The 25,281-nt window shown below is 45.8% G+C and overlaps 1 protein-coding gene and 1 long non-coding RNA gene across 4 annotated transcripts in view; one reads left to right on the top strand and one right to left on the bottom strand.

The window, feature by feature from the left end:
• Positions 1-2,366, top strand: part of LOC137547142 (uncharacterized) — a 112,369-nt gene extending 110,003 nt beyond the window's left edge. Inside the window, exon 4 of the long non-coding RNA XR_011026501.1 lies at positions 800-2,366. This is a non-coding gene — a long non-coding RNA (uncharacterized lncRNA). The remainder of the gene's footprint in view (positions 1-799) is intronic.
• The window catches only part of BRWD1 (bromodomain and WD repeat domain containing 1), a 195,674-nt gene that overhangs the window by 63,074 nt on the left and 107,319 nt on the right, over positions 1-25,281 (bottom strand). For all 3 annotated transcript variants that reach the window (XM_068270377.1, XM_068270379.1, XM_068270378.1), the window contains exons 16-24: positions 24,955-25,083; positions 23,826-24,051; positions 22,384-22,566; positions 17,914-18,076; positions 15,186-15,276; positions 12,951-13,094; positions 2,916-2,983; positions 1,028-1,259; positions 816-938 (exon numbers count right to left, since the gene is read on the bottom strand). In XM_068270377.1, coding sequence (XP_068126478.1) covers positions 816-938; positions 1,028-1,259; positions 2,916-2,983; positions 12,951-13,094; positions 15,186-15,276; positions 17,914-18,076; positions 22,384-22,566; positions 23,826-24,051; positions 24,955-25,083 — 1,359 coding nt within the window. The remainder of the gene's footprint in view (positions 1-815; positions 939-1,027; positions 1,260-2,915; positions 2,984-12,950; positions 13,095-15,185; positions 15,277-17,913; positions 18,077-22,383; positions 22,567-23,825; positions 24,052-24,954; positions 25,084-25,281) is intronic.

Here is a 25,281-nt window from a genome sequence, read left to right as displayed (position 1 = left end):
CTTCAGACAGAAACAAAGCTCCCAACAGCTGCAGCTCCTGTGTCCTGTCTCTCTCTGTCACACACAGAGCTACACATAGAGTTAACTGATCAAGTGTGAGTGGAATTTCCCCTCTCCTCATGGCTCAGTCAGCTGTCAGTTTTGGTGTCAGTAAACTTCGAATGTATTTTGCTAACAGTAAACAAAGAAGTTGCTGCTAAAATGTATACACCTGTACTTAGCAGCACTTCCCAAACAATTCTTGTGTCAATTGAAAAAAATATGTGAATCAATAGTATTTCTTTAAGGCTAGCTCCATGACTCTGTAGAGTGCAGGGTCAACAAACAAATGTTTCTTGCATCTCCTACCATAACTTCCTCTAATAGGTTGTTTTGTCAGTAAATTCATTACCATCCATAAATGTATGGGGCAAGCATCCCAAGTCAGAAGAGATGACTAGTGCTAGAACACTGCAAGAAGGGGTTCCTAACTGGACAGGCAAGAACTGCAGAGAGGAGCATGTGATCAGTCAAATTTGTAAATCTCTGATTTGCTCTAATGATCATGAACAGCAAGTTTACAGATCTTTCCCTAACTAAACTGATCCCATCGATCTCCATGAGGTTTGCGGCACTTGAGCATTGCTATCACTAGACCAGGGAGGGAATACGAGAGAAGACCTCTCTCACGGTCAAGTCTCCAAAACATACAAATAGGCAATGAGTGATTTAGTCTCAGTTATCTCCAATAGTGACAAGGTGGAATAATCTCATGCTGCAAATGCAAGGTTTCTGTAACACTATATGAATTCACTTACAGCTCATGAAGAACTTACTTCATCTCCCATCTGAGGAACAAAAGGGGACCTTCGAGGAGTTGTATCTGTGATCCAAACTGATGGACGCCATTCAGGCAAAATCTCTCTGCTTACTGGTGGTCTCTCACCAGCTTCTGCTGTCTATAAGCAGAAAGAACAAAGCTCAGACACTGAAGAATGGGAATCATTCATTAAACTGATTGAGGGGAGGATGTGAGCATGCAGCGTACCCCATTCTGTGTCTTGCATTTGGGGGACCTCTTCCTCGGAGATGAAGACTCTTCTGCAGACCTCTTCCTTGGAGATGAGGACTCCTCTGCAGACTTCTCCTCCACGGAGCTCTCTTCCTCCGAGCTGCTCACCAATTTGCGAGGTCTGCGCTTTCTTGTAGACACTCTGCTAGGGGGTTGCAAGTGAATTCCAGCATCTGCGGTCCAGTCAGAGTACTCACTGGAGGAGTCACTGCAGCCACCAGGGGAAAAGAAAAAAAAAAATTGTATGGAGGTTCTGGTTCTGCTATTAGCAACACAACAGCCTGTGTATTGTAGATACAGTTTGGACATTCGTAGGTAACCGATTAAATGTTGACATACGTTCGGTCACCTGAAAGTTCATCTCACTAACTTTTAGTTGGCTATAGCTCAAAAAAGGCAGAAGTATCTTTCATTTTTGCAATAATAATAAAAAAAAAAGTCATAGTATTCCATACTTTGGGTAATAAGACTCTCTAGTATCCCATAGATCTTTATACCAGTCAGTAGTGCAAAACAGAAGTATATTGAACACAACTGAGCCCCCTTAGCTGGACTTCCAGGCAAGAAATATAGGTCACTCCCATTCCAAGCATGACAGAGAGAGGTGCCTCTGCACCAATAAATTCTCTTGTGTCGTCATCTACACCACACAGAGGTACCCCAGTATTCGTAGGTGACCCAACTCTGTCCCTGTAACATGCATAGTGCAGACATGCAAACATTCACTGCATAAAACCTATCTAAAGATTAGGAGCACATATCCTGACAACCTCTCCTGGGACAGATAGTGCATCAGACTAATACTAGTAATTAAAACTTAACTTAGATTTAGGGATTGCAGTGTTTCCTGGATGATTGATTTCCGTGAAAGCATTTGTATGAACAATTGCATGAGTGTGCAAATGGTTAACGGTTTCCCTAATTTTTCTGCCCATACCCCCATTAGCACCTCCCTAATAACTCACTTAAATATCCTAACTTGAGGTGATGTGCCTGAATTTACGGGTTTTCTTTCTGCAAGGATAGAGACACGTTACAGCAGTCAGGTGGGTTGGGACTGGTTGGATTCCAATCAGATTTTAATCCATTGACAAACCCACTGTAACTGAATAGAGCTCAACATTAGATTGTAAGCCTCCGGCAGGGCCCTCCTCCCTAACGTATCCAGCTTGATTATGCAATCTTACTCGCAACCACCCCTCTTGTAGACTCGAACTGTCTCTATTTTGACCTATGATACTGTATTGTTATCAAATCATTTGCATGATCTTGTTTTGTTGTGAGTTTCCGTATGTTCTACCTGTATGTTAACCCATTTATCTATTGTGCAGCGCTGCGTAATATGTTGGCGCTTTATAAATACAATAAATAATAATAATAATAATAACATGACAGTGATAATTCTTCTGGCAGTGAGGTAAGGGATAAAGACATATGGATAAAGATACGTTACAAGGGATACAAACAATGTTTTTTAAATTAAAGGAGTCATCAGGAAAATTATACAAAATGAGCTTTACTCACCTGGGGCTTTCTGCAGCCCCTTGCAGCAGACTGTCCCACGCCAACCGCTTTGCTCCGCCGTTCCGGCCTCCGAGCACGGTGCGGAGGCCGACCCCGAGGTCGTCCTCACTGCGCCTGCGCAAACTGCCGCTGTCAATCAAGCCCACGTTGGGTACACGGCTTACTGGGACAGTCAGCTACAAGGGGCTGGAGAAAGCCCCAGGTGAGTAAAGCTCATTTTGTATAATTTCCCTGATAACTCCCTTTAAGCACCTGGAATACTGTTTTAAATGTCCATTGAGAGGGGCTTTAGTAAAGCGATCTTGAAGATTAAAATTTAAAAGCTGTGCCCATACCGTACCTGGTATTATTTCCCCAGTCGTCTTCATCAGTGAGGGCCTCGCTGGAATTTTCTGCTTGATTTTCTGTCTGCATAATCAAAACAGCCATTCTTCAATAAGGCAAAAAACACCAAGTTATACTGTATTTTTCAGGCTATAAGACGCTTTTTATCCCCCATAAGTGAGAAGAAGCAAGAAGTTTTGAATCAGGATGATACCATTTATTGGCTAACTTAGAGATAGATAAACAGTGAGCTTTCGACTTATAAAAAGCCTTCGTCGGACTGGTTCCTGACCAAAACCAGGAACCAGTCCGACGAAGGCTTTTTATAAGTCGAAAGCTCACTGTTTATCCATCTCTAAGTTAGCCAATAAATGGTATCACCCTGATTCAAAACTTCTTGCTTTTACTCATGGCTAACACGGTACAACACTTTACTGCTTCTACCATAAGTGAGAAGAAAAAGTCATTGCGTCTTATAGTCCAAATACAGGGAGTCCCCGACTTAGGAACACACGCCGATACACACCACCGATATGTCAGAGACTCCCTGTATTGTCTTCGTGCCCTCCTCTGCTCCACCCGTGTCTTTCTCCGCTCCTCCTGTGGAATATAATCAGCAGCGGCAGATGCATGTATCTTTCACCTGACCCAAAAGGTGCCCACAGCAACCAACTGCTGCTTCTCTCACTCAGTCCTCTCCCTAGTGTCGGTTGCATGCATCACCATCGGGTCACCTGGCAGTCGCAGGCACCCTTGGGTCAGGTGAGATATGCACATACCTGCCACTGCTAATTACATTCCACAGGAGTAGAGGAAGACGACGCTGGGGGACACAAGAGGGGAGAGGAGGAGGAGGACACAAGGGGAGAGGAGGAGGAGGACGACGACACAAGGGGGGAGAGGAGGAGGAGGACGACGACACAAGGGGGGAGAGGAGGAGGAGGACGACGACACAAGGGGGGAGAGGAGGAGGAGGACGACGACACAAGGGGGGAGAGGAGGAGGAGGAGGACGACGACACAAGGGGGGAGAGGAGGAGGAGGAGGACGACACAAGGGGGGAGAGGAGGAGGGGGACGACGACACAAGGGGGGAGAGGAGGAGGGGGACGACGACACAAGGGGGGAGAGGAGGAGGGGGACGACGACACAAGGGGGGAGAGGAGGAGGGGGACGACGACACAAGGGGGGAGAGGAGGAGGGGGACGACGACACAAGGGGGGAGAAGAGGAGGGGGACGACGACACAAGGGGGGAGAGGAGGAGGGGGACGACGACACAAGGGGGGAGAGGAGGAGGACGACGACACAAAGGGGGAGAGGAGTAGGACGACGACGACACAAGGGGGGAGAGGAGGAGGAGGAGGACGACACAAGGGGGGAGAGGAGGAGGAGGAGGACGACACAAGGGGGGAGAGGAGGAGGAGGAGGACGACACAAGGGGGGAGAGGAGGAGGAGGACGACGACACAAGGGGGGAGAGGAGGAGGACAACGACGACGACACAAGGGGGGAGAGGAGGAGGAGGACGACGACACAAGGGGGGAGGAGGAGGACGACGACACAAAGGGGGAGGAGGAGGAGGACGACGACACAAGGGGAGAGAGGAGGAGGACAGAAAAGGGGAAAAGAGGAGGACACAATAATTAGTGGTAAAATATCTACAAGACGCCCCTGGACCATGGACACAGATATTTTTTTCCCAGGTTTTTGTCTTCTAAACCTGGGTGCAACTTATAGTTCGAAATATATGGTAATATAACTCAGCTAACAATACCATAAGAACCTTTTTAACACAGCTTCAATCTAGAACAGAGATCAGTATCAATATGGCTACACAAGGTACTTTAAAGTGATGTTTCAACCTAAGTTGCCTGGCCTGTGCAGTGATGGTCCTGTAGGCAGCGGGTAAGTCATTGGGGGCTATATCTATGAACACAGACATTTCAGTGGCCCGAGGCAGAGTGGCATAATGTCACTATGCAGTGCTTCCAGTACAGACCGCACTAGAAAATGTCATCGGATGACGGGCACCCAGCCTTAAGGGCTTGTTCACACTACAAGAGCTTTTCTAAGCGCTTTGTGATTTTATAAGCTCTTGCTAATTTTATCCTATATGTGTGTTCACACTGGAGCGATGTGGTTTTGTAAAAATCCCCCACAGCATTGCATTAGCAAGAGCTTTTTAAAGGGGTTATCAGGGAAATTACCAAAAATGAGCTTTACTCACCTGGGGCTTCTCCAGCCCCTTGCAGTGGCGAGGGAGCAGAGCGGTCGGCATGGGACAGTCTGTCCCATGCCGCCCGTTCTGCTCCCTCGCCGCTGTCCCGGTCTCGCCGCTCAGTATTAAGGCCGACCACGGGGTTGGCCTTAATATTGAGCGGCGAGACCGGGACAGCGGCGGGGAGCAGAGCGGTCAGCGTGGGACAGTCTGCTGCAAGGGGCTGGAGAAAGCCCCAGGTGAGTAAAGCTCATTTTAGGTAATTTCCCTGATAACTCCTTTAAATCTTTAGCAATTAACAATCTCTTGTAGTGTGAATCAGCCCTAAGGCAGACTGTGCACCTTATATTACAATAAATAATAAAATGAAATTTGACTCGCCTGTAAATTGACATTTTCATGAATGCAAGCATGTGGTTGGCGATTTGAAAAGGTGCATGCTGGAGAAGGTAACTTTATGCAACCACACCTTTTTAAGACAGGAGAGAAGATGGATGAACGATTTAGGTACACTGACCCCTCTTGGACTTAATGAAGGATTAAGTTTGAAATGTTTTCTAGGAATGCTTTCTGCTTTTTGTAAAGCAGCATGTTTTCTGTGTGTACGGACACCGGGTGGCAGTAATGAGAATGATGAGACGCTCTGGTTTCTTGCCAGCCACAGAGTCTGCATGGTGGCAATCAGCTGAGGCAAAAAGTTAATGTAAATAGAAGGGAAGGGTAGAAGTGAGTTAGGGGAAGAGGTAATGGGTAAAAGCAAATGTGAGGAGAAGGGAAGTGTATAAGTGAATGTTGGGAGCATACCTCCCAACATTTTGAGATGAGAAAGAGGGACACTTAAGCCACGCCCCTGTCACACCCCTGATCACGCCCCCGTCACACCCCTAGTCACGCATACCGTAAAGATTTCCTAAGAAAAATATGTGGTTTTATAATTCAAACCACACTGGTCCTTTCTATCCTGGTTCATTTTCCTTCATATTAACATTTTAAAATTAGTAATATATCAATTTAAAGTATCTCCCCAGTATATGCAGCCAGGTGTATAGGTCTCTCCAGTATATGCAGCCAGGTGTATAGGTGTCCCCGGTATATGCAGCCAGGTGTAAAGGTGTCCCCAGTATATGCAGCCAGGTGTCCCCAGTATATGTAGCCAGGTGTATAGGTGTCCCCAGTATATGTAGCCAGGTGTATAGGTCTCCCCAGTATATGTAGCCAGGTGTATAGGTCTCCCCAGTATATGTAGCCAGGTGTATAGGTCTCCCCAGTATATGTAGCCAGCTGTATAGGTGTCCCCAGTATATGTAGCCAGCTGTATAGGTGTCCCCAGTATATGTAGCCAGCTGTATAGGTGTCCCCAGTATATGTAGCCAGGGGTATATGTGCCTAGTATATGTAGCCAGGTGTATAGGTGCCCCCAGTATATGTAGCCAGGTGTATAGGTGCCCCCAGTATATGTAGCCAGGTGTATAGGTGTCCCCAGTATATGTAGCCAGGTGTATAGGTGCCCCCAGTATATGTAGCCAGGTGTATAGGTCTCCCCAGTATAGCCAGGTGTATAGGTGCCCCTAGGAAGGGAGGCAGCCAGTGAAAGGGAGCTGGAAGCAAAGTGGCGGAGAAGGGGGGGGGGGGGGGGGGGGGGGGAGTTCCCCCCCCCCCCTTACCTCACCTTGGGGGTCCCTTTCCTGGCTCTCCCTTCCGGATTAAGGTTTCTCCTCCTGGCGCAGCGGCTGACAGCGGGCGGAGTGGACTTACCGCTGTTACGCAGACGCCGGCAGGGGGAGCTGTGATCTGTGCGCCGCTAGTCTGGTCTTGAGTAGACCAGACTTGCGGCGCACAGATCACAGCTCTTTCCGGCGGCTGCGTAACAGCAGTAAGTCCTCCCCGCCCGCTGTCAGCCGCTGCGCCAGGAGGAGATGCATAAATCCGGAAGGGAGAGCCAGGAAAGGGAGCCCCAAGGTGAGGGAAGGGGGGGGGGGGGACTTCCCCCCTTCTCCGCCGCTTTGCCACCAGCTCCCTATTACTGGCTGCCTCCCTTCCTGCACCAATAGTGAGTCCGCTCCTGCATCTGACCCCCCCAGCCAGCCGGGACACTGGGGGGTCATAGCTGGATAGCGAGAGAGCCCTCCCAAATCGGGTCAGTCCCGACGAAAACGGGACGGTTGGGGACTATGGTTGGGAGGCATATGAGGGCAGGAAAGGCTGGAAGTGACTGCACCAGTAGATAGGGAAGTCCAGGCAGTACCCACTCACCTTCTCCACCTGCACACCAAATGTATCTTGTATCTCTATACTCCACCAGTGAGCACTGCCCCATCAGCAAAAAAATAAAAGTCCAAAGTGCTGAGTGTGATTTAGGTTGGTGGCTAGGGGTTGGGGCTTCCAGGGCTTGCTTATGTACTGACACTGTCCATAGAACAGCATCCCAGAACTACCCCCCCCCCCCCCCTTACTGCACACGCCAGTCTTTGGAAAAAGTGCCTAATGTCGAAGCGGTCCTTGGGTCAATAAAGGTTGGGGACCGCTGGGATACACCGTAAAGTTGTGCTTTGTACTGTGATACTCATTTAATAAATTAGCGTAAGCAGGCCCAAACCCAGGTGGAGACCTAGTCAATTCTTTTGTTTGGCTTGAATGTGCACCTTTTGGTGGATCCGGGGGCTGGTTTGACTCCCGGGTACGGCATAATTAGGGTTGAAGCACCGAGGATCTCTTTGTATTACTGCACCTTATGTTAGACAGTGTGGGAGTAATGTTTTCTGTATTATAAAGCTACACTATGGGGAACCATAAACAGTAATATTTCCATTAAACTGAGAGCATGGCTATCTTGTAGCCGTAGGGGCTTATTTATAAAATCTAGAAAGCAGCAATATTTATCATTGCAATATCAGTTTTTACCCAGTCTTAAATGTTATCATGGTATTTGTTCTACCCAACTTATCACTTTATAGATACAGAAACCCTTTCCATAATTGTATTCAATCCAAGGACCGCACTCACGTCAGAGGGTATGCTGGTGCCGGGCCCCAAGGCCATAAGTCACAGTAGTCATGAAGGAGTCCGCACACAGACTTCACGGAGCAATTTACATCAATTTATTGTCCCATCACATGTGTGTAGATACATAGTCTGACCTGCATAGGCCGACGATCGTTTCGGGGCCACTCAGGGTCCCCTTTATCAAGGCAGATAGCAGCAAAGACAAATACATTGTGTCCATACAAAAACCACAATAAATACCCCCAAACAGAGATTACTGATCCCACCCATAGGCGTTCCCATCAATCAATAAAACGTTACATTTTCAAAATACAACACTGTGCAATGCTATTTGGCTCACCCCATTGTCAATCAGTCTGCTCCTCTCCAGGATTCCATCAGCCGCGCTGTAAATTCCCACACGCCGCTCATCTTCCGTGAACATAATGGGCGTCATGCTCGGCATCATGCCCAGCCAATCAGCCACTCCGAGAATACACCAATCAAAACGCAACAGCGTCATGCGTCACACGTACGCACCTCCGCATCGTCATATGGCATACCAATGTACGCCATGACGTGCGCATAGCCCAGCCGCTCAATGCAGTCTCAAAGGGGCGTGTAATCGTAACGTCGCATACTGCCCTGCGCCATAGTAACAGAAGTTCACGCGGCCACATCACATTGAATTCTACGCGCATGCGTGCGCTTCGTATCGCGTTGCCATAGCAACAGGTCACAACCCACCGGGTATAGACCTGTTTGCAGTGACAAAATAGGACCTCACAAGCGCAAAGTCCTCCAAATGGGTACCTGGACTATAGAGCCTAGCAGACTGAAGGACTAAACTGTTATATAGAAAAAGGACTAGACTGTTATGTAGAAAATTTCCACCATAACCCGTCCAGTCACCTGCTGCCAAATTACTTGCAAATATTCATATTGATGGAGAAAAAAGGATATACTGCAGGAGATATCAAGACAACCATTAAAGTGCACGTGACCACCCTAAAAGAATATCAAACATATATAAACATTCATAAAAATATTAAAAACAACTTGTTGCAACAAAACATAATAAAAACACATCATCGCTCACCTAAGAAGCATGCAAGCCCATTATTGCTGTTGAGGCCATTAGGCTTAACAGTATTTAATGTAAAGATCCAAAACGCCTCCCTTTGCAGTAGACGCTTTTTACGATCCCCACCCCGTCTAGGGGCCGTTACCTGTTCAATGGCCATCCCCCTTAAACTATGCATGCTGTGCCCTGCCTCCAAAAAATGCAATGCGACCGGTTTGGTGGCATCGGGTTTCCTACCCTTCCCCTCTGCCTCAAGTGCCATTTTGATGTCACTGCGGTGCCTCTGAAATCGTTTCTTGTATGGCCCCGTGGTCTTCCCAACATAGGCAAGGCCACAGGGACACTTCAAGAGATAGACCACAAAGTCAGAGTCACAGTTAAGATATTGCTTAATATTGTACTTCTGACAAGTATGGGGATGTACAAAGTACCCTCCTGTGTTCAGTGCTGTGCACACATTGCATTTGAAACACTTGTAACACCCAGTTCTATGAGATAACACCACTTGGGGTTTGGCATATTTCTGCCAGGGGTCAGCCTCCACTAGTCTAGATCTAAGATTAGGGCATGACCTATAGGAATGCAGAGGTTTTTTCTTTATCAGATTCGGAAGAGACTTGTCTTCTGTTAATATTGGTAAATGAGTCTCGACGACACGCTGTATTCCCCTAGATGCAAGACTGTACGTCTGCACAAAGGGAATTCCCGTCTCTCTATTGCGCTCCCGTCGGTCCAAGCCTCTCCATCTGTCCTCTGCCTTGCCCAAGGCAACCTTCAAGATGTCATCGGGGTAACCCCTCTCCCTGAACCTGCGTGTCATCAGAGAGAGCTGAGTCAACCGGTCGGACGCATCGTTACAAATTCGCAGCACCCTAAGATACTGTGACACAGGTAGGGAATTTTTCAAATGTTCAGGATGGAAGCTTTCATACCTCAACAAACTATTACGATCCGTTGGCTTTTGATACAAAGTCGTGCGAAAACCCCAGTCCTCAATGATGACACGCACGTCCAAAAATGTGACACTGGTAGGGGACCATTCAGGATTGAACACAATCCCATTGGTCAAGCCATTCAAAAACCCGATAAATGCCGTCAGGGCACTCTCATCACCCCTCCAGACCAGGAAGATGTCGTCAATAAACCTCAGCCACTTGACGACACCCTCCCGGAATGGTGCACTCGGGAAAATCATGGTCTCCTCAAGAAAACCCACAAAAAGGTTTGCAAATGCAGGAGCTGCCGAACTTCCCATGGCAGTCCCCCTGCATTGTCTAAACCACATATTTTCAAACTTAAAGCAATTATTTTCCAAAATCAATTCAAGACAACTCAGAATGAACTCAGCAGGTAGACATTCCTGTTGAACATCAGGTTCCAAACCCTTAACCAAGAAATGTCTAATAGCAGCAAGTCCTTCCCGATTCGGAATACATGTGTATAAGGAAGAGATGTCCATGGTACACAAATACACATTATCCCCCATACTCCCCAAAGCCCCCAATTTAATCAAAAAATCCTCAGTGTCCTTAATGTAAGCCGGCAAGGACCTCACAAATGGTTGCAAAACTTGGTCCACTAAACGGGCCAACGGCTGTGTGACTGAATTTGTCCCGGACACAATTGGTCGATATTTTAATGGGGAGGTACCCTTATGGACTTTGGGGAGACCATATATCACCGGTATTTGTGGATAGTCATTGACCAAATAGTTACTCAAATTTTCATCAATCCAGCCATTAGTTAAACCCATATCCACAAGTGATTTCACCTTAGACACAAGGGTGGTCACGTGCACTTTAATGGTTGTCTTGATATCTCCTGCAGTATATCCTTTTTTCTCCATCAATATGAATATTTGCAAGTAATTTGGCAGCAGGTGACTGGACGGGTTATGGTGGAAATTTTCTACATAACAGTTTAGTCCTTTTTCTATATAACAGTTTAGTCCTTCAGTCTGCTAGGCTCTATAGTCCAGGTACCCATTTGGAGGACTTTGCGCTTGTGAGGTCCTATTTTGTCACTGCAAACAGGTCTATACCCGGTGGGTTGTGACCTGTTGCTATGGCAACGCGATACGAAGCGCACGCATGCGCGTAGAATTCAATGTGATGTGGCCGCGTGAACTTCTGTTACTATGGCGCAGGGCAGTATGCGACGTTACGATTACACGCCCCTTTGAGACTGCATTGAGCGGCTGGGCTATGCGCACGTCATGGCGTACATTGGTATGCCATATGACGATGCGGAGGTGCGTACGTGTGACGCATGACGCTGTTGCGTTTTGATTGGTGTATTCTCGGAGTGGCTGATTGGCTGGGCATGATGCCGAGCATGACGCCCATTATGTTCACGGAAGATGAGCGGCGTGTGGGAATTTACAGCGCGGCTGATGGAATCCTGGAGAGGAGCAGACTGATTGACAATGGGGTGAGCCAAATAGCATTGCACAGTGTTGTATTTTGAAAATGTAACGTTTTATTGATTGATGGGAACGCCTATGGGTGGGATCAGTAATCTCTGTTTGGGGGTATTTATTGTGGTTTTTGTATGGACACAATGTATTTGTCTTTGCTGCTATCTGCCTTGATAAAGGGGACCCTGAGTGGCCCCGAAACGATCGTCGGCCTATGCAGGTCAGACTATGTATCTACACACATGTGATGGGACAATAAATTGATGTAAATTGCTCCGTGAAGTCTGTGTGCGGACTCCTTCATGACTACTTTCCATAATTGTAAACGCTGCCGGGTCTGCACTGCATGATGATCATGCAGATAACCAATGCAAGCCAATGATGCTTTCTCCTGTCAGGTATTGCAGGGTCGAAGTCTGGGTACTGCTGCCATAATATCACTACTAGAAGCCATTGTATAATGTTTTTGCATGGCTTCCTTTATACACAATCGTTTTTATTTATCCTATTTTTGTCAAATAATAACTGCATTTGTGTACTTAGATACAATGCCCTGCAAACCTGAACATTCTGCACCTTTAATCTGAATGGAATACATTTTCTAAAAATTGTCATTTTGGAAAAAAGTTTGATAGCCCTTCAAAAACAGAGGTGGTCCTGTATGATCATATTGAGCCAATAGGCACTTGCTCGTGATTGACCCCCCAAAAAGGTTAGTGGATGACCCATGAAAAGCAAATGAAAATGTGCGCAAATTAGTACTTATATTGCACCGACATTGTCAACAGCGTTGTAAAGGGTATATTGTGTTGTCACTTAACTGTCCCTCAGAGGGGATCACAATCTAACCCATACCATAGTCTTATGTCTATGGATGTATCATGCAGTGCATGTATCATAGTCAAGGGACAATTTAGGGGGAAGCCAATTAACTTTTATGTATGTTTTTGTGATATGGGAGGAAACCCACACAGATATGGGGAGAACATACAAGCTCCATGTAGATACAGATAGTGCCCTGCTGGGATTCGAACCGGGGACCCATTTCTGCAAGGCGAGAGAGCTAACAACTACACCACCGTGGTTTATCATCCAAGATTTTGCTTAGATTCTTTATAGCGAGGTAAGGTAATCTTTTGCCTCTCCTTTTACACATTTTATAACTTTGGGCACCTTCTACTATGCTTTCCCAATACGTCAGACTGATTGCTCCCCCAGTTTCAGCAGCCTAGCCATGTCTGCAAGTAACCAAGTACATTAGGCTGTCAGGTATCCACGTCTATGAAAAAGGCAACAAAAAGCGAGAGGAAAAAGCACAAAATGAGACGTCAACAATATTCTAGCACAACAGACCTCTTCTTCCTCGCACACAGAAGACATGGTTTCCTCTTTCTCCTCACAAGACAGATCGAAGAACTCCTCCACCTCACGGCGTGATGGTCTGGTACGAAACGTCACCTTCTTTCGAGTCCTTACACTGGGGAAGGAGTAGGCACTCTAAACACAGAATTACAGTTTGTTTAGTTGTCAAGAGTGCATTTTTAAGGGCAATAAAATTACAATTTCCAAAGTGAAAACTTAAAGGTAGCCACTAACGGTGCACTTTCTAGCGAAAAATCATCCGATCAGAAATTCTGATCGGACTGGTTGTCAAATCTCCATTAATGGGCACAATCGATTACAAACAATTATACAAATAGTCGTCCGATTGGATTTTGGAATTTTTCTTCCGTTCGCTCAAACGATTTTTCGCTAGTAATTGGATTGTTAGTGGCCACCTTTAGGCACCCACAGTAATAACTGAAGAAAAATGAAAAAAAAAAAAATACAAATAAATAGACCTTTCTACTATAAAGACTTGCCATGTATGGAAATAGCATTGGTCTTTATAACACATCCAGTGCAATATAACAAGTTCATAAACATAACCACAAGTTATATGAACACACATTATATTGCACACAGACTATTATTATTGAACCCGGCTTGATACACGTTTCGTGGGATTATGATCTGCTTCCTCAAAAACACAGCATATTAATTTAATAACATGATTCTCATGACTTGAAGGCATAAACGTGCTTTTGCCTGGTAGGCCAAGTCATGCAAATTTATGGAATCTTAAGACAAAAAAAAAGTGGGTTAACACTGTGGCAAACTTAATTATAAGCTCCCAAGCAGGGAAAGTAAAGCAGTGGTCTCCCAAGTGACATACTTTGGGTGGAATAATAGTACTAGCTACATCATGTCAAGGACAGGGAAGAGTGGCCTCCCATGCCTTGCTTCCCCCTCCTAGTAGGAAAATAAGCAGATGGATCTTTAACTCCAGATTTGCAGTGCAGTCACATGACTGTTCTGTGGACTTTTGTGCGCCTGCCCACAAAACCATACTTTCCACATCCTAACTGAAGTATGGCCACACCTACTTCTCCCAAAATGTAGAGAAGTGCAACAAGGTCATAGGGCTGCACTAAGTTTCATCAAGATAAAGATACTTCTGCCTATTCCTCATTAAAAGCAAAGTTTCACCTACATGTAAAAATTACAATGAGCAGCGCCAGTACACTCTGGAGTAAGTAATCTAGCCCACAATGAGCTTCAATCAACAGGTTTTCCCCCCAATTCAGGAATACTTTAAGGGCCATTTACCATGTATTTAACAGAGAAGATCAGGCCTCCAGTATGCAAAAACCCTCAACTGCGCTCCAGTCAGATACAGTGGCATAGCTACAGAGCTCTGGGGCCCAATGCAGAATTCTAGCAGGTCAAAAATCAGGTTTTCGTAACTCAGCACTGACAAGTTACGCACGGTCATGTGACATCAGTGCACACTGAAGTGCCATGTAAACGGCTGTGAATGGGGGACATGGAACTGCTGGGACGCACAGAGGGGGGGGGGGGGGGGAAACCCAGCTGGAGAGGTGAGTGACACTGCAGTATAATTCATTTCGGGGTCTTGCTACTGAAATTATTTCAGAATCGGCAGACCAGATTTAAAAACTAAATGAGACAGATATGGCATATATGTATGCACCAGGGCTGTGGAGTCGGTACAAAAATCTTCCAACTCCGAAGTTTATAAAGCCACCGACTCCGGGTATCCAAAATGGCTCCGACTCCTTAGTCTAATACTTACCAGGCCTGTGGATTTTGTACAAAAATCATCCGACTCCTCAGTTTATGAAATCACAAACTCCGACTCCGGGTACCCAAAATTGCTCCGACTCCACAGCCCTGGTTTGCCCATACCAGGGATAGGCCCTATCAATTAACCATTATCTTTAACTTCCTTTAGTATAGTACCTATTACTAAAAGGCATTGCATGACCTTAGAAGACATAGCTGTATCAACACTTATTTAGTGGGGCCTATGGACAAGAGGGCGTGAAAATAAAGGAGTAGAGCACTAAGGACCATGTGCCTGCTTGGGGAAGAGATTACCAGGTTTTCTCCATACAAGAGATTTTTGGCTTAATGCTCAGAGCTCCACATTAATCAGGTTAGTTTCAGAGGATGAGGACATATGGTACAGTATTGCAGGCGAGCGCTATTTGCGGTGAGAAAGTGTGCAAGGATAGAATTTCTTACCTCCTGAGAAGAGTCTCTGCATCTCCGCTTATGCTTTGCAAAAACTAGCTTCTCCTGCTCTCCTCTCGCGATTCTATGATCTTCTTCCGTTCTGCAACAAAGGTTATGGTGAAATCAGCAGACATCATACCATGACAACAAAAGGGAAATCTGTTGACTGTGTGGAGGGGAGTGGCAGACATTGCAGGGAATCCCTCAGGAAAACTCATTGTATAAATCTCTGATGGCAGCCGCTATTCTGTGACTGCTGAGCAATTACTTCACACAATGAAGCTGAAAAGGTAGTCAAAAGGTGTAGTCATTTCCAAAAGACTTCCTTTAAAGAGAGGCTTGTTACAGACTCTGGCAGCTTTTCCCGATTTTTTCAGTCTTATTTTACTCTGATAAAGCTTACCAAAACCTCAACAAGGTCACTGTAGTAATATAGATCTCATATGAAATTCCTGTCACACCCCCTTATTGCTTACCTGCCACATCATATACCTCCCATCATACACCTGCTCCCATCCCCCTTTCCTGACAGGTCATATTTCACAACATCACTATTACCAAGGGGAGGCAGCAGTGGGCACAGATTTATATTAAGGGCCCACTGCTGGGACTCAGAGTAGTTCTACTTAGGTAGAATGATTTTACAAGCAAAGTGGATATTGATCTTTACCATCAGTATTCCCCGCACCAACCCAGTGGTTGGCAGCTATATGATGTATGACTCTTCACAAGCATTTCACATATGGAAATGTAACTACACGTTTGAGCGGAGACACCTTGCAGTCCAGTAACAGAGAGGCTCAGAATACTGCCCTATACAAACTGTCTGTCCCCCACCTCCTCAACAGGTTTTTTTTTTTAATTTAAAGAGAATTTTCATTCTGTATTCTGCATAATTTCGCATAGATCATCATTGAATATACAAACACAAAGAAAGCGAAAATCAAAAAACAAAATATACATCAGCTTCACATTGCAAATATGTAAGATACATAGAGAGTGAAACAACCAGTACACTCACAATCCACAAAAAAGCCTTAAATAAGGCCCTACAAAAGGTGACATTACTTTATACTAACCAACACAAGCATCGACTTAAACTGTCCATCTGGCAAATTATTACCAACAGTGATATCTAGGGTTGGGGTTAGTGGAGTCTGAGGCTGGTTTCACACTGTAAACTGGCGTCAGCAGTGCGCTGCGGCAGGCCCGCTGCACCGCCAAAAACAGACCTTCAGGGAATATCGCATTACTACACGTATTCCCTGGTAGGCATCCGGCCAAACAGGAAGTGACGCGTGCTTGCTGTCACTTCTTGTTTTTGGAACATGGAAGTGCATGGAAGCATATTGTAAAAATACGCTTCCGCGCATGTGTCCCGCAATGCAACGAGTTTTGGAGAGAATGCGTCACAATAGACTTACACGACTTCTGGTCCGATGCAGAGCGACGCAAGTACGTGCAGTAATGTAGTTTTTACTGGATTGCGGTAGCAGTGCGTCGGTTTGACACTGCCCCAGTGAAAGGGCCCTCAAGATTCAATCCAACTGTTACACAATATCAAATTTTTGTTGATGGCCTCTTACTTGATATGTTAGTTTACACAAAGATGGTGATCTATTAACTAGTGCCTTCCAATCCTGCAATGTGGTTATTTTTCAACTTCCAATGGAGAACTAATGTTTTCCTAGCATAGTACGGTAGGTTTCTACATTACAGACTCTTAGGCTACTTTCACATTATATCCACTGCGTACCTAGAAAAATAGAATTGCAATGCAACGTTGATGGAAAGTTGTATCACACAATTTCAATATAACACATACAGTGCTGCAAACAATCTATAGACTTATGCTTACACCGCACACTAAAACCACCCATATCGCCCGGTAAACTGCATGCAATGGGGTAACCTCTTGGAATCTGTGGCACTGCAGCTCAAATAAGCCAGTGTGAAAGCGCCATTAAAATTTAATTACATTTTAAAAACACTGTGGACATAGTGTGAGAGGAGCCCTAAAACAATCCTGATATAAAAACATAAAAAAGTTAGAGACTTACCTGAGTGGTGGGAAGCCCCTCTGGGTGGTTCAGAGGCTTCCCATGTCCACCATTCCAGCATTGGGTCCCTCCTAATTCTCTGTCTGGGAGCGCGGCAATGGATGGGCACATCTGTACAGGGCCTATGAGAGTACGGACCGCGCATGTGCAGTAGAATGAAGCCATTTGTGGATGACTTTTTCCCTTCATGCACAAACACTTCCATCTACTGGGCATGCACGGGGCAATACTCACATATGCCGGTGTGCCTGTGCTCATTCACGGCCTCACTCCCAGACAGAAGCAGCATATTTGCCCCATTTTAAACTATGTGCATACACTAAATGAAACTTGGCCAAGGCAGCTATTAGGGCTGAAAACCTAATGCATGTGTACAGTACATCAATTTACTGTAGTCATGCACAGCGGGGAGAGTAAACCTAGCATGGGCCCAGGGTCGCAGCAACGGTACAAGCGACCCACGCAACAGCAGCACCCTTGGGGAGGCCACATGTGTACTGCTTGGGGCCACAAAAACCTTAGCAGCACCCCTGGCATGGCCCCACTCATATAAAACAGGAAGCTCAGTCATGATAACATATCAAACAAGCCTTTGTTTATAATTAAAAGCCCTAGTTCAGAAAAAGCTTAACTATTTTGTCTTATGGACTGTGAACAGCAGATCATTTGTAACCTACCTGAAGACACTGCTTGGTATCTCTGGCACTAGAACTCTCCTCTTCCAGGCTAACAGATCTCTTTCTGTGGCAATCTGACTACGAGGTGAGTTATGATGCATTTGACGGACACCTTCTACTTGTCCACTGCGCCTTAGCCCAATATTTGGAGGGGAGATGATATCTGCATACACCAAGAACACTTTAACAGGTGAAGAATTGTGCAATATAAAGCTTCTAGGCATTTAAAACCTGGGCCATGTGTGCACAGCTCATTTTGGAAAAGAAAAACAAACAAACACAAAGCTTTTGTTAATTACAATTACAAACACGATTTATTTTAGAGGGGGGAGGAGATTGATTAGGGGCTTAAAGGGGGGGAGAGTATTAGGTCCAGGCGAAGGCACAATAATTTTGCTGGGGGGTCCAATCCACTGATTTTACGCCCCTGGCTATGCTTCTGAAGCCGCTAACAAAATATTCATCGTTCTCATATTCAATAATTTTTATTGGTTTTTCATCAAATAGTAGAAAGACAATAAAACAAAAGAACATAAGGCGCGATTTCATAATAACATAAGAAATCATAATGGCCTTAAACTATATCTTAGTTACACATAGATGTTTAAAGACACAACAATAAAAATTCAATAAAAAAAAAAAAAAAAAAAAAAAAAAAGATAGCAGCACTTTTAGGTCTATAAACAGCTTTTGTATTGCAATGAAACATTAAATCACTAATTTCGAGTAGGAAAGGTCAATACATAGAACGTTTTAAAGCAAAACTCACGAGAACAGCAACTACCCGTTAACTAGACCAAATATGGTTGGGTAGTTATTCTCTACTAAATGCTTCAGGGAGCTTGTGATATCCAATCTCCAGCGAGGTTGGAACTTGATTCTGGACTGAAAAGAGCTTGACTGACAGCATCAAAGGAAGCGAAGAACTTTTCTTTAAAGTTGAGCCAATTCTATCAATCATAATGGGAATATATACCTATCTTTCAAACTATATGTACAATAGAAATTGAAGTGCGAAAGGAAAAAAAAGAAGAAAAGAGAGGAAGAAAGAAGGAAAGAAGAAGAGGACCATGGGAGTAAGGAGCCTGTTTGTGCCTTCGTAAAGTAGAGAGACTTGTCTTAAAGCTAATGGGAATCCATATTTAACCCTCTGGGCGATACAATTGCATCGCCCAGGAGGGGGCGCAGCACTTTAAAAAAAAAAAAAAAAAATTTAAATCATGTAGCGAGCCCTGGGCTCGCTACATGATAGCTGCTGCACAGCGGCATCCCCCCACCCACTCCGATCAGAGTAAGCAGGAAATCCCGTTCAGAACGGCATTTCCTGCTGTGCTTCCCCGGCCGCCATGGCGTCGGGGCGGGATGACGTCACCGACGTCATGGACGTCGTGACGTCAGAGGGAGTCACGATCCACCCTTCAGCGCTGCCTGGCACTGATTGGCCAGGCTGCGCAAGGGGTCTGGGGGGGCTGCGCGGCACGGCGGGTAGTGGCGGATCGGCGGTGGCGATCGGAAGTCACACGCAGCTAGCAAAGTGCTAGCTGCGTGTAACAAAAAAAATTTATGCAAATTGGCCCACCAGGGCCTGAGAAATCCTCCTGCGCGATATACCCCGAGCTCAGCTTGGGATTATCGCCCAGGAGGTTAAATAAAAAAAAGTCAGACTCACCTAAGGAGAGGGAAGGCTCGGGTCCTAATGAACCTTCCCTCTCCTGGTGCCCTCCGTGCTGCGCTGGCTCCCCCGGTCAAATCCCCCGCCGCGGGGACTTCGGAAGTCTTCGGGAGCTGAGTCCTCCCGAAGACAGGCGGCTCCACACTGTGCATGCATGAGTGCGTCATAGAGGGCGCTCGCGTGTGCGCAGTGTACAACGGCCCGTCTTAGGGAGCACTCAGGCTCGCGAAGCATTTCCGAAGCCTCCCTTCGGCAGGGTAACAGCGGTATTTGACCAAAACGGTTGAATACTGCTACGGGGGAGCCAGCGCAACAGCGGGGACTGGGAGAGGAGAGGGAATGCTCTATGGGACCCAGAGCCTCCCTCTCCTTAGGTGAGTATCTGACTTTTTTATTTAAATTTTGGTTCCCATTAGCTTTAAGCCCAGGCTAAAGATGCCTAAGTTTTGCGCTTACATCTGTACCCAGTATATAATTGGACAGTGGAGACCAGATTTTATCAAATTTTTTCAGTGTCTAAGCCTGGCTCTCAATTTACCCAAAAAATAAAATATGGCAAGGTCTATGTTTGACCAGCTCGAAAGAAAGTGTGGCGGAGCGCCAAGATGCCGCTATTGTTAGCTTAGTAGCTGTAAAGATGAAATTAACCAAAGCGGTTTGTGTTGATGACAGGCGTGGGTATGGGAGACCTAGCAAGGTGTGCAAGGGATTTTTGGGGATAGGGGCGTTTAGTAATGAAGAAGCCCAAGTACAAACTCTCATCCAAAGTATGTACATTCTTGCATTTCTACCATATGTGGTTGTATAATCATTCTCAATTAGTCCAATTCAATCCAATCCGATGAGCTACTGTAGATACTTGTGAGTAAATATCTTGTATGGAGGAGTTTTTTGGGGGGGAGAATTTCTCATTAACACAGCAAGTGGTGTAAAAAACCTTTTGAAAGGCTGTTTGTTCTTGAGTTTAGAAACAACCCATCAATAAGCTAACAAAAGCTGTTCTTAGCAATCTTTACGCGGATATACTCCCAAATCTAAAATTTCAGTAACTACACTTCGTTACATAAAAACATATGAAAGCATTCCTAAGCATTCTGTGGGTAAAAACACTTAAGCTGGCCATACACTGGCCCGATTTGCGCCCGTTTCGACAGCAGATTCGATCACTGGGATCGAATCTGCTGCCAATCGTTCACGCTACACGCCGAATTTCGATCCATTTCGTCCGATCCCGTCGATCGCGCCGTGCGGAAAATAACAGTCGATCGCCAGCGGGTAAAGAGCGCATCGCTAGCGGCGTTCGAGTGCCCGACGACCGACGCAATAGAGCCCGCATACATTACCTGCTCCGCCGGCGTGACTCCAGTCTCCCGGTCACTGCTGCTCTGTCTGCGCTCTGGTCTCCAGGTCCGGCATGCCTCACTTCTTCTAGCCCGGCAGGAAGTTTAAACAGTAGAGCGCCCTCTACTGTTTAAACTTCCTGCCGGGCTAGAAGAAGTGAGGCATGCCGGATCTGGAGACCAGAGCGCAGACAGAGCAGCGGTGACCGGGAGACTGGAGTCGCGCCGGCGGAGCAGGTAATGTATGCGGGCGGGGGCAGCAGCAGCAGCACCACCACAACAGATTTTGAACGGTTTCAGGCTGAAATCGGTTCACAATCTGTTTGCTGTAAAGGTAACCATACGATCCCTCTGTGATCAGATTCGATCAGATAGGGATCTGTCTGTTGGTCGAATCTGATGGCAAATCGACCAGTGTATGGCCACCTTTACTGTCACTGCAAAGAGCAGTAGAACCTTGCTTATCTCTGGTTATCGGCAAATGTAATCATTGCCGATTGAAGTGCTCTGCCTGTGCCTTCACTCTGCTGAAAAGACACATCGTCCTAGCAACACAGACACATAAAAAAAGGGGGGCAGAGTGAAGACAGAGTGTCTCCAGGCCAGCAATTATTGCATTTGCCAATGTCTACAGATAAGCAAGCTTTTAGTGCTTTCTGCACTATGGTTTCACACATAACGAATGCATTCAAGTGTTCTTTTAAGAGCAGTAATCCCACTTCTAAGTACATCATAGGGTAAAAGAAAAAGACTATTATTTAACAAAGACCCTTACACCAGCCAATAACTATTAAAATAACAGGTCCCTTTCAGTCCTACTACAATAATTATTATTTACTGTATTTAATAAACACCAACATGCAGCACTGGACAATAAATGGGGAACAATATAGGTTAAAAAAATTAAGGGCCAGAAACCACTTATTTTTAGTAAAGCCTAAGGGTTACGTGGTCACTGCTGCTCCATAGACCTTTAGTCTGAGCTGTACTGCCCTTTTGGAAAGGGAGGCGTGACTAATTTGCTGCTCACCACCCATATAATATATCGATATTAGAAGGTGGGGAAGGGAGCTTGGCAAAGCAGTTACTCAATTCCTGTCCTGCAGAGGGCAGTGGAGGGAGGTGGGGCTGACATACGGTGGGGTCCAGTGGAAGGGTTTGATGGTGACAACTCTCACAGGCTACAAAAATCAATGTGGGGACAACAAGGAAAAGCATCCTAAACATAAAAATATTGCCTATTTGTAAACAATTTCATCTATATATCTACTGTAGTGGAGGAGCGTGGGACATACTAATAAATCAGATTTACCTGAAGGGGAGGCTTTAACAGTTTAAGCATTCTGACGACTGTCATGCAGAACAGCACTAGTGGAAGATGTGCTGTCTCTAGATTCAAGCCTCCTGCTGCCACTATTAACACCCCCATCCCAACAGAAGGCAATCTATGAAACGTACCTCTTCTACCTGCATCTCCAGCATGTGCCTGCCCACTAGAGCCGGGCTCTTGGTCCACCCCTTGCCTCTGGTCCTGCAGTAGTTGCAGCTGTCTGATCATTCCATCCAGGATGCTGGGCTCCGGATTCTGATCATCATCAGTTGTCTGCTGACTGATCACTTGCTCCACGACTTCTCCATCACCTGAGAAGCGCAAAAACACAGGCTGCAATATGATCCACGGGACAGTCTTAGACGTTGTAGTCAGCTTCATGCACAATAACAATCCACTACAGCAGACCATGTTCATTAAAGTGAATGTTTACCAGATTCAAAAAGAAAAAGTCAGATACTCACCTAAGGAGAGGGAAGGCTCGGTCCTAATGAGCCTTCCCCCTCCTCTCCCGGTGCCCGGTCCCGCGCAGGATCCCCCAAGGCAGTATTCGACCAGTTCGGTCAAATACTGCCACTTCCGCATGCCTTCGGGAGCTTTCGGAAGCCTTCGGGAGCACTCGGGCTCCCGATGACGCGGCTGCTCCATACTACGCATGCGCGAGCGCCCTCTATGACGCACTCGCGCGTACGTAGTATGGAGCGGCCCGTCTTCGGAAGCCCGAGTGCTCCCGAAGACCTCCGAAGTCCCTGCGGCGGTGGACGCGAACGGGAGAGCCAGCGCAGCACCGAGGGCACCGGGAGAGGAGAGGGAAGGCTCATTAGGACCGAGCCATCCCTCTCCTTAGGTGAGTATCTGACTTTTTCTTTTTGAATCCGGTACCCATTGGCTTTAAAGCCCATCTAAACCCAAAACTCATTCACAGCTGCGCTCATGGACGGAAGATAAAGATGGACCCAGCACTGGAACGGTGGGCCGTAGAAGTTCCGTAGTCCAGACTCTGGACTATCCAAAGACTTCCCACTGCTAAGTATGTAACTTTTGGGTTTTCTCTTTGTACTTCAGGACTGCTTTAAGCCTATACAGGTGCATAGCATTTTGAACCTTATTCCAAAGGTAACATTACATAATTTACACAAATCAACATAGCTGCTTTGAAAGTTTGCCATGTTCAATTTTTAATTTAATAGGACTTTAGTGGATTGCTGTGAATCATACCAATGATAAATCTCTACTACAAATAAAGAAGTTCCATTATTATAAAACTTTATTTATAAAGTGCCAACATATTACTCAGTAATGTACAATGGATAGTGGAGGCATAACTTTAAACAATGGCACACAGGGGCATTACACAAAATAATGATAAGACAAACAATAGTGCACAGATTGCAAAGTAGGGATAAATATAGAAGATGCAAATCTTTCTTTTTAAACTCGGATATCCTTTAAGGACACATTCCGGGTAAAAGTGCGCAACAGTGTTTTAACCAACGATGGATCATCTAATACAGAGAATCAAAGTCAGATGACATTTAGTTGGGCTAATTTTTGCAGAGACCACCCTTACTTGTTTCCATGTATCCCAGTTGAGGAATCAGGTGCTCATCTGCACAGTTCTCTCTCCCAGGCACCAGGCGTTGATACTTGGTTGGATGGGGATTGCCATCAACATCTACTAGGAATGGTGGTGGCATCAAGTGAGGAGCTTGTTGGGTTTGTTCATCAACCACATAATGATTTGCATCACGACAGAGCGGCCTGTAATCTGTATGGAAGAACATCTGATCTGGGATCTGAAATACACACACAATTTACACAAGGGGATCAGGGGCAGAGTTGGTAATACTGAACTGATGAGAAAAGACACGAGGATATCTCAGCAATTGTAAATCACATAGAAAAAGTAAATGTATGCACACAATTTCGGGAATCAATGATAGTCAGGTGTGCTTAAAGGATACATACCCAAGCTGAAGGATTAAAAAAAAAGGCTATAGAGAGGGGAGTGTGGAGCAGTGCAGAGGCTTACCACTCCTCTGCTGCAATTCCGTACCCCACCATTCCACTGCAAAAGGCCCTGTTACTTCAGCAAGCGCAGCAGGTCCTCCTCCCAGCACTCCCCAAGCTCCTGCATCCCCAATGCGCACGCTCCTGTCCACACCACAATACAAGGAGGTGAATCGGACATAAGTATCTTCAATCCACCTCCTTGTGCTGCAGTGTGGATGGGAGTGCATGTGCAGGGGATGCAGGAGCTTGTGGAGCACAGCCACAGGGGGAAGAGGACCTACTGTGCCTGCCCAAGTCGGTTGAGTCGTCAAAGTAACGGGGCCTTTTGCAGTGGAACGGTAGGGCACGGAAAAGCAGTGGAGGAGTGGTAAGCCTGTGCACTGCTCCCCTACCCCTCTATAGCCTCTTTTATTCCCACTGTTTCAGCTCAGATATTCTTTAAAACCAGTTGAGTGATACTGTGCAAGGACACTAGAGCTATACCTTGTCAACTAAGCCTAGCTCAAACAGCTTGTAAACCATAAGGTGAGCAAGAGGTTAGTGAGTGGTTCTACTCTGCTGGGCATCCACCCATGTTACAGTGATTCGGGGCCATACCACAGATATGTTCCATTTACAGTGAGCAGGGGATGAGGGGTAGAAAAACTTTATAAAAAACTGTCCACATACTTTATTAGCAGACCCACCTTGTCATATGCTTTACTGCTGCCAAATCCAAAAATCAGTAGGTGCCCATGAGAGTCAGTGCCTGCCATACGCAGCCCGTCAAAGGACAATTTGCAGTCCAAAATAGCACCATGACCTTGTCCTTCAATCTAGGAATGAAAATAAAGAATGCAATCACTTATGAAAGGACAGTCATACATCAGTAGTAGCATATTTTATTATCGATTACCAAAAGTCAAGGACACTGTAAACTTGGCCCATATAGTGAGATCAAAGAAAATGATCAATAAACTAAGGTCCTGATCATTAATGCAGTATAATGGCATTTCTTAATGGAACCTGAAGTG

Source organism: Hyperolius riggenbachi, chromosome 2 (assembly GCF_040937935.1).
Source record: "Hyperolius riggenbachi isolate aHypRig1 chromosome 2, aHypRig1.pri, whole genome shotgun sequence".
In the NCBI taxonomy this organism is placed as follows: Eukaryota; Metazoa; Chordata; class Amphibia; order Anura; family Hyperoliidae; genus Hyperolius; species Hyperolius riggenbachi.
Note: the sequence above shows the minus strand (reverse complement) of the source record. Positions and strands in the feature narration are given on the sequence as shown.